The 9,882-nt window shown below is 43.1% G+C and overlaps 1 protein-coding gene across 1 annotated transcript in view; it reads right to left on the bottom strand.

The window, feature by feature from the left end:
• Positions 1-1,357: 1,357 nt before the first annotated feature.
• Positions 1,358-9,882, bottom strand: part of LOC109476933 (polycystic kidney disease protein 1-like 2) — a 16,172-nt gene continuing 7,647 nt past the window's right edge. Inside the window, exons 14-26 of the mRNA XM_019777950.1 lie at positions 8,068-8,302; positions 7,529-7,683; positions 7,255-7,415; positions 6,789-6,967; positions 6,064-6,554; positions 5,820-5,937; positions 5,189-5,430; positions 4,742-4,916; positions 3,845-4,522; positions 3,427-3,679; positions 3,014-3,291; positions 2,667-2,763; positions 1,358-2,441 (exon numbers count right to left, since the gene is read on the bottom strand). Of these exons, the coding sequence (XP_019633509.1) occupies positions 1,358-2,441; positions 2,667-2,763; positions 3,014-3,291; positions 3,427-3,679; positions 3,845-4,522; positions 4,742-4,916; positions 5,189-5,430; positions 5,820-5,937; positions 6,064-6,554; positions 6,789-6,967; positions 7,255-7,415; positions 7,529-7,683; positions 8,068-8,302 (4,146 nt within the window). The remainder of the gene's footprint in view (positions 2,442-2,666; positions 2,764-3,013; positions 3,292-3,426; positions 3,680-3,844; positions 4,523-4,741; positions 4,917-5,188; positions 5,431-5,819; positions 5,938-6,063; positions 6,555-6,788; positions 6,968-7,254; positions 7,416-7,528; positions 7,684-8,067; positions 8,303-9,882) is intronic.

The raw sequence follows: 9,882 nt of genomic DNA on the forward strand, positions 1-9,882 counted from the left end.
GAAGGTAGGAGTGGAACTGTCAACGGTCTACCATAAATTCACAATGGTAGCGGCTACATGTTACGTTGCATTCGGGCAAGCTGATTCCGCCTACATGAAAATCCAGGCACTAATATAGCCAATTGTACGCTTTTCATAGACTGCACCGATTACATACGCTACATGCTGTTGTATATGAACCATTTGGTCGTCTGGCTACGAATTATGTGATATCAAAACGGCCTATTACGCCCCAGGCTTGCAGGCATTCTTCCTAACAAGTTTACGTGCAAACTGTGCCTGTCCTTGGTGCTGAACGCCATCCGCACAATGTTTAACACATAGTGTGGTGAACACTACACGCGCACTCGCTTTTTGAGCGTCCATGAAATACAGGAACTTTTAAAAGTTTGACAAACCCTACGAAAAAAATAGGTATGCTTTTAAGGGGATTAGAGGTCGTATTGTAAATGCTCTACTCCAAATTCACAACGGCTGCGGCTAACGTTATAACGTTATATTCGGACCAGCTTGCTCCGCCTAAATCCAGGCATCATCGCTGCAACACCGGGGACAGGCCTACACTGAATAGCTTTATCTTGTTTGTTATGTTGGAAACAAAGCACCGTTGAAACTTCTTTAAGTACAATACTAGTAATCTTTATTATATGTACTGAGAGTTATATGTGCACTCAATGTAATTATAACCTTCGGCCTCGCCCGCCAACGTAGTGTCATGCCCCTGGAAATATCTACTTTGAGATTACCATTGTCAGACGAATATCGTCATTGTAATTTTCAAGTACTACAATTACCCCCTACATTCAAATGCTAGTCGCTACTAAACACAATATTATACCTGCAACTATCAATTTGACATTAAAACGTTCAACCAGGCTACGTTTACATTATTCCTTTTCAGTATTGTTCCTTTAAATAACACATTAATAATTATCATTACGTCAAATAAATTAACAAGTTTCACGTTATCTTCAATGGTCTTCAGACAGTTATGGAATATCACATTACACCTAAACCGTAAGACATTACGTTATACCCATTGTCACTCAAGGCAACAATTTGGAAATTTGATGCTGTTTTGGTAGGTGGGTGTTATTTGCTTGTAAGGTCCATTCTACATTGTAACATTTCAATGTTAGTTTACGATGTAAACGTGATTTAAATGTGACGAAGATGATGATGAAAGTGACACAAGTGACATATTGTTTTAGTCATGGCTAAGGAGAAACATAGTGAATATGATGCGTCCATTGTCCTTGACCCTGCATCCATATTTATTGTCCATGTTCCTTTTGGCCATTTTAAATGTTTTCAAAGTCTTGAAAATTCTTGCTATTTACAAATATTTTAAACAGTGTCACATATTACACATTATAGTGCATTTTGTACTTTTCACGGAACAGTCTTCACATGCCCATGTGCCATCACTAGGAGGGCTGACTGGCAGGCAGCTGACGTGAAAGATCCTCTGGCATGCCCTGCACGCCTCCACCCTTCCCAGACCCTCCTCCTGCTTGCAGCGGCAAACCAGTGAGATTCTGCTGACCCTGGTTAGACCGACTTTCTTCCTGTGGCTGCTTAGATGAGGAAACCGTGTGAGCCTCCCTTGTTTGAAGCACATCACCAAATGGCTCCTCATCTTCCTGTCGTCATACGCAATGCTGCTCACGTCTCGCCCCTCTGCGATGTCGACTGCCCAGGCGATGGCAAACATCCCACAATCAACGACATTCTTCTGACGCTGTACCTCTGGTAGGATGATGGTCAGGACGTTCCTCTCTTGGTCGGCAAACGCGCCGTAAGACTGGTAAAGCTGAATCTGCAGAGATGTGGTCATGGCGGCGCCGAGGCTGTCATACAGGCGCACCTGTCCGTCTGTGTAACAGGACAGAACCCAGTGCTTTCTGCTGTTGTGGTGGATTTGTAGCCCCCTTCCTGTCATATTGGCAAATCCATCCTCACAGAGACCAACTACAGGGTCTTCCAGGCCTTGGAGTGCCGGGTAATGGTGGTGGAGCAGTCTCTGGGCAGCCTGGATGTGGTCGTCTGTCAGCATCTCGTCGCTTGTCAGGGCCACCTTGTCACCAGCACTCAAGTTGACACTTGGCCTCCCCACTTGATACAGAGCAATTTGACATCTGTTGACAGACTTCTTGCCACTTTTTTCCTCATTGGATAGGATGGACTCCATGGCTTGCTTGGTTTGGTGGCTTTCCTGAGTGACATTTGGCAGAGACCCGGATGCCACCACCACTGGCGCCTTGCTGTCGGAGCAGATCGCTTGACTGCTGTCGTCTGTGCGGTTATTCTGGGATGCAAGACGAACCGCGATGATGCGGCAGCCTCTTTTGGGGACATGAAGTTGCACTGCTGCAGCATCGGGAACATCTTTGACAGTCGGAACAAACTCAGGCTCTGTGGGGAGGTCTACGTCCTTCATCCTGTGAGGATACAGGTGGTGAGAAGTTTCTAAAGTGTTCATCTTCAACCAATAACACTACGTTTTAAGCCTATTTTAACTGTTCGAATTTCTAAAAATATTGTACGTCGACTGTTAATGTTCAACAAATATCTGGTATCAAATTTCAAGGCTATTTTAGTTACTGTGACAGGAAGATCACTATTAAAGGGCCTTGATCGTGCTCAAGTACCATTTTCGTACTTACTTGAGGTTAAAGAGCAACTGCCTCTGCAGCCACAGTTTCTCCACTTTAATCTCCACCTCGACCAGGCTGTCATGAAGAGTGTCCAAGTAGTTGTTATCTGTGTCGATAGAAATGCTTCAGTCAGTTTTCTTTATTTACAGATAACAAAAACCATTTTAAAACAATGCTGAATATGAAAAAAAACATCCAAGGCCTTCCTGTATCTGAGAATATGTATGATGACAATTGCTATCATAATGACATAGTATGATGCATTGCAAACAAAATATAATCAAATGCAAAGTATACAGAGCTTACAATTAGGGGGAATTACAGAATTCTATCTGTTAAACCAAGGACTACGCTACCTGTGACGGGCACTTCCCAGAAGCCGAAGAAGGCCGTGAAGCGTTCCCACAACCCCTGGGTGAAGTACTCGTCCACCTCTGACATGTTATGGTTCCGCGCATTGGGAAGGGCGCTGTCGATGATAGCCATAGCAATGTTCATCAGCACCAGGAAGATGTTGCAAATGAAAGCGATGAAGTAGATGGTGCCGAGGATGGGGGCTGCCTCCCGCAGCTCGTGGTAGTAGAAGTTTCCAAGAGACATCTGGAACAGGGTGGAGAAGGACTTGCTGATGGTGCTGAAAAGAAATAAAAGTTAAATCTTTATAAGGATAACCTGGCTTTCAAGCAGTCACAAGTTTTCGACCCTTACTGAAGTACTGAACTTAATTATGAAAATAGATGTAATGTATTTGACAGAAATGTTTCTTTACCTGTAGTCGGTCACAGTAAGGCCGAACAGGAGATGAGCACAGACGCCGAATGCTGCCTGATAGAGGAAGAGGTAGATTGCGAAGTAAGCGAACTCCACCTTCATCCCTCGGAGCACGGACATCAGCTTGGCAAGGAATGGGTTGAACCTCAGCAGCCGGAGGAACTTCAACATGGTGACAAACGTCAGAAAGGCCAGGAACCAGCCGAAAGCCAGGCTTACGTTCACCGCAGATTGGAAATAGTGGACATCATCTATAGAATAACAAGATGTTAGATGCCGTAATTAGTACGGTGGTGAATAATTAACTGCCTTCTAATCAGTCTGAGAATGTTGCGCTTGTTTTCAAATGGTGAGCATGTTAAAGTCAAGTTTCAATATAATATGTATAATTTTTTTTGCAAAAATATGAAACACACCTTTCCCAACATTGATCGTTGCCAGACCCTTGAAGCTATAGGTTCTCTTGAAGCCGTACAAAGTGATGACAGTGAATGCCAAGAAGAAATTGAAGATTTCGACAATATTCCATGGCTCCCTCAGGTAGGCCAAGCCGGCTGCACGAGCAGTATTCATCTCTTTCCAGAGTGTGTAGAGGAGAATGATAACGTAAATGATTTCCAGCAGGACGTAGATGTACCCGATGGTCCCCGGCCGTTGATGAAGTCGGAAGGCCTGCACGCGATGATGGGTGAAAACTCCGGCCGTCTCGGAGAATTCAAACACCATCGTCAGCGATGTGAACAGATCCAGGTTTCCGTCGTAGAGCAACGCTTCTAAGAAGATGGCCCTCGTTCGCTTGTCGATCCAACGGTTAGCCTTCAGCTCGGCCAGGATGCTGCGCATCTCGTCTGCAGATTTTCCCAGGTTCAGCCCGAAGCCGTCTCCCCAGTACCGTGTCGTCACACCGTAGATGGGGAGACTGGGGTATGCACTGGGGAGGTGGGTCCATCCAGGGGCTTCTGACTCCATCGCTGACGTATTCCAGACCCTTTCCCAACCCTTCTGAAACGCCCCGGTCTCCTTTGTATTTTCAGCGTACCCTGATGAACATTCGTCAAACGACTTCTGCATTTTTACTGGCACTGTGCACAGCCCTGGGATGACAGAAGATGGAAAGTAATATTAATAGTCAGTCACAAATAGTAGTTAAGTGCTATCTTGGCTCATAACATAAGATCATAATGATCCTTTGAATTTCTAAAATGTAACTTTTCACTACTAAATTTGAATGTTTCTACTGTATGTAGAATTTACACATGTGGCATGCCATGTCAGACCACAGCAAATGTTCCGTGCAAAGTGGCTCCACCCACCTGACTTTACTCGGGCTTGGATCATGCTAGGCGGGGCGACCAGTACCGACTGCATATCTGCTGTGAAGCCCTTGTCCTGCCAGCGAAGCTTGTCGTCATTGTAGGAAGTCTCTGGGTAGAAGTTCTCCAGAGCGGTCCCGTTCAGCCAGGACCAGAAGGCATCAGCATCATGTACCTGTTGAGAAACAAAGCCTTATGATCTTACTGTACAAAAATAACAATTGCCTAGTGTAAAGTCCTCGTGACAAAATACTTTTGGGAAAAATAAGTTTGAATTTTTCATGATTTAAAGAATGATTTTTTGGATATGAGTAATTTTGTTGTTACCTGTATCAACATGAGTAAACAAACATGTAAGCCTTAGGGTTTTCCACTGGCTTGAAAGGACTGACCAATGAAATGATTTTGTGGTCTGACACCTATGTAAGACCCTGTAAATGATCTTACCTTGTCTAAGGACTGCACAAAGGTGTTGGTTGTGCTCTGTGTCTGATAGAAGGCCTGGGTGATGTTGTGGTGTTCGTTGGCGATACTGATGACAAGCAGCACACAGCAGCAGAAACACATGATGTCCCGAAAGATTTCCCAAAATCGTCCGTCCATGTGCTGCTTCCTCCTTGCTTGTTTGATGTTGATAAGAGACGTCATTGAAAGTTGCTCCATCTTTCTCCTCATGCGAAAGGCATCACCTGTAGTACGCATGAAAAATATAAGTAAAGTCAGTATTGTCTGTATTTGTTAGAAAAGTGGATACAACACCACTGATGGAAGCAAGAAGAAATGACTAATCAGATCACAAAACCTTGTCTGGAAACTTTGCCAGGTACGCTTACACTGCACAGAAATGGCTTTTTTCACCATTAATCATTAGGCACCTGTATTATATTGTTCAAACAATATAATACGTACACAGTTTGGTGAAACAGTTATGCACAGTTTAGATAAGTCATATACACGAGTACATTATATAGGGTACTGTTGCTTTGGAGATCTGTTAAGATACATTTATACACTGTGGACCGGAGGATATATGCCTCGTGTTATGACCTGATGGAATTATGTTACAAAGTAAACTTACAGTTGAAGCCTGACACAGCATTGGCTTCTATCCAAACGGGGTCTCGTTTCTCTTCAAAAATCTTCTCAACGGCTTGACTCTTGCGAAAGGATGAAGTCAAGATGGCAAAAAGAAATATCTGTAAGATAAAAGTTCGTTGTTAGGATTTCTGAACAATTATGCAAATGAACCAAACATATAATCATTATATTTTCAACTTATAATCGTCTACAAGTAGACCATTCCACATACAGCATATCTTTACCTTCGGTGGCTGCCGAAAAAAGTTGTCCACCAGAAAGGTGATGACGAACACAGTTAGCCACCTCTCTGTCTTGTCCTTGCCCCACTGCAAGCTATACAGCGTGATGAAGACAGCCGATCCCAGGAAAGACAGCACCACCAGCACCCAGGCCACGTACTTGAACCCGTGTGGCAGGCGCTTGGCTAGATCCGTCTGCGTGGGTGCCTCGGGTGGGCCGCCCATCTCCACGTCTCGCACGCGGCGGTTGCCCTTGCTGCTTGGCCGGCTGTACTGGAACAGCAGGACAATCGCTGTCATAACGGGAAGGCAGGTGATGCTGGCCATGAATCCCGTGTAGACTCCGTTCAAAGTGAAGGAGAACGGCCCCAGGCTGAAGGCCTGCACGACCTCGGTTTCTACTTCTTCCCTCAGCCACATGGCACTGCACACCATGGACACTGCGAAGAAACTCAGGCAGCAGCCAAGCCTCTCGAAGCGGGTGAACGTGCTATCTGTAGAAGAAACATAATGGGGACATTTTTCATCAAGACAACTTGGTCTTAATGATAAAGAATGAAAGCAACACTCCAGATCAAATGCAGCCAGCAAGAGGCAATTCTAATTAAACATAGAATTACTAGTATGAGGGAAATTTAATTTAGACATACACATGTTATGCGATATAGACTACCTCGTATCAGCCAAGATAAAATACAGTAAACCTGAATAAGCAAAATTCATGATACCTTCAGGCCTGAAAGCGACGGACAGAAAGAGATGTTGGTCAACCATGGTAGACCGTAGACTTGCCGGGAACAGGAACCCGAAGGATTGCAAGTCCTCCTCAGAGGCGACAGGAAAGGTCTTCACGACCTGCCCGTCCCCGCGGTCGGCTGCTAGCCACTCGTTGCAGAAGAAGTAGAACCTGAAGTTCCAAGAGAAAGAAATATTTCTCTGTTATTAACACTACTCATCAGTAAAGGGATAAACAAGTTTCACATAACATTCAAGCTGTTCCAAAATCACATTCAAATTTCAATTTCAAAAATGTGGGACAGATAGACCCAAGTTGCTGTAACAAGGAAACTCTTAGAATTTCATACTATAGAGACCTAAGGTACTAGTATTACTTATTTCACATGACAATTTTAGTCTCTACAACACCTGTACGGCTGTACCTCTACAATGTGGAAAGCGCTTGGCTGGACTCACAGTTTGCCTGTGGTGAGATCCTGCACGGCTGCTCGGTCCACGTGCCACGATGCGCGGCTGCCCTCCCCACTGTTGTCGTGCATGAGCTGCAGCAGCTCCACCTTACCCAGCTGTTCTGCTGTGCTGAAGGTCAGGGTCACCTGGCTGGTTTGGGTGAAAATCTAAACAGCAAGAGAAATCCCACCTGTTAGGACATGCCGTAAAACATCTGCAGAGGAAAGTTGGGTGATGAAATGGCAGTAGGAGTAGTCAGTATCATATTTGATGGCCTAACCTTCTCTGTGATGTCGACCAGTCTCACACCAGAGTTTGCTGCATCTCCGAACAGCTTGAAGGCAATTTTGGACTCTGTCCCAGCATGCTTAGCTGCACCTGTCCAGATAAGGAGGCGGTACTTGAAGTTGCCCTGAAGGTTGTCCAACCTTACAGCTCCATTCAACAGCTGTAACAATGTTCGAAGAGATAGAACATGAATGTTCATATACATGTACATACTGACCTTGCCCTTTCACAGTAGATTGACTGAAGAGTAAAAGCCACCATAAGAACATGCAGATACACTGCTAGTATGCTACCTATTTAAATTTTTAACCTTATCTATATACACATGCAAGGCAGAGTTTAGAACCTTTGTGATATCCAGTGGCTAGTTGGACGGGCCTGGCTTTCACTACCAAACTAATGATAGATATCAAACATTAAGTGCTGATTGCTGAAAATGTACCAGAAAACCCATTAGAAATAAGTCCACAGAGCAAAGACTTGACATTACATGTGACCACGTATGTTGGCCTGATATGGTTGACTGATGACGCCCACTTACCTTCCTTTTTCCTGTGCGCTCAGCGATCTTGATCACGACTGATATGAGCGAGTAGAGACAGAGCCCTACAATGATGGTTGCCAGGACGGCACCGTTGTCTACAAGATCCCTGAAGTTCAACGCCTCAAACACGATGGTGTTCGGCGGTGTGGCGAAGTCACTCCCGAAGGCTGTCAGATGGTTGCAGTGACAGATAGTGCTATTAATGCCGGACTGCTCGCTTATCTTTGGAAAGCAGTTAAGAGATATATTCAAATTGTTAAAATCACATTTACACATGTAGCAAAGTCAAAATTAGACACTGGTCCTTAAGTTCTATTTGGAAAACCTCTTGCAATCAAGCAATCATACTATTTTTTATTTATCTATTATTTACCATCTTTACATGTGGTGTCATCAAGAAAGTAGTTGAATAAAGATTAGATATATATAATTTTATATAACTGATTTATATCCACAGCTTTAGATATGATTGATTAGAAAATGAAAGCGATGAGCTAGAAGAACAATAATGCGATACAGTTTGGTGTTTTCCACATCACCGAAGCGGCGGCAGCTAAACAGCTTAATTACTAAACTAGAGTTCCACGATCTCATACCTTCGCCAAATGATGTTAGCTTTTATGATTAAGAAATTATATATTAATCCCCCTGATTATGCAAATAGGATCCTCAATTGCATGAATTATATCTGATGTTAGCTTTTATGATTAAGAAATTATATATTAATCCCCCTAATTATGCAAATAGGATCCTCAATTGCATGAATTATATCTGTGATCATATTCTCCACCAAAAGACAGTCTTATCTTAACAAAGAATGCCATGATGACATTTTCTCATAAATTATGCAAATGAGGTCCTTATTTGAATAAGTTATGTTGAATTATGTTCACCTTAACTTAACTTTCAAACACCCCAAGTATAAAATTCCAGGCAGTTACCACTATGCAATTATAATATTTTCTCAGTTATTATGCAAATTAAGTCTTCATTTGCATAATCGATATCTGCCTGTGTTTCTCTCATTCTTTATAACATATGTCTCAAGCTTGAACTTCCTATTATGGAATGCAGCTGATAAATAGAATTTCCTCATTAATTATGCAAATTACATCCATATTTGCATAATTGTAATATCATTATGTCAAGCATCACTCAAGCTACCTACATACCAAAAATCACGATCCATCAATCGGTTCTTGAGTTATCCCCCTTTAAACATTTGTCCATTAAACCCCCCTGCAGTTCTAGAGCAAGCAACTAGGGGGCTCAAACTCATGTCACTTTATCCCCAGCTCAAGAGCTATCTACCATCCAAATTTCGTCACCCCAGCATGTCTGGATCATGAGAAATCAAAGCCGGAAGTTCTGCTGCAGTACCATGACAAGCCGCCAGGTGGCCCAAAATCTAATCATTTTGAGGTCTCATCAAGACCTACCCACCTACCAAGTATCAAGACAATCCATCAAGACCTTCTCAAGTTATCGTGTTGACAGACAGACACACACACACATACACGAACGCCCCTGAAAACATAACCTTCTTGGCGAAGGTAATAATGAATGAAAGAATGAAAGACCTTTATTGTACGTTTGTGCTCTAACAAGCTAAGTACAGGTCATGGATAGACAAAGACATGGATACAGCAATGATACTTAAACTATACATACTAATGTGATCTACTATTTACATTGTTCGACTTCTTCTCGCTTCTTGACACAGTTATAGATGTACGAGCATATAGAATTAGTGATACATGGTTTGTCAAGTTTCATAAGAAATAGGAATTTTTCTGATTCAT

This window comes from Branchiostoma belcheri, unplaced genomic scaffold, assembly GCF_001625305.1.
Source record: "Branchiostoma belcheri isolate BF01 breed outbred unplaced genomic scaffold, Haploidv18h27 scaffold4, whole genome shotgun sequence".
In the NCBI taxonomy this organism is placed as follows: domain Eukaryota; kingdom Metazoa; phylum Chordata; class Leptocardii; order Amphioxiformes; family Branchiostomatidae; genus Branchiostoma; species Branchiostoma belcheri.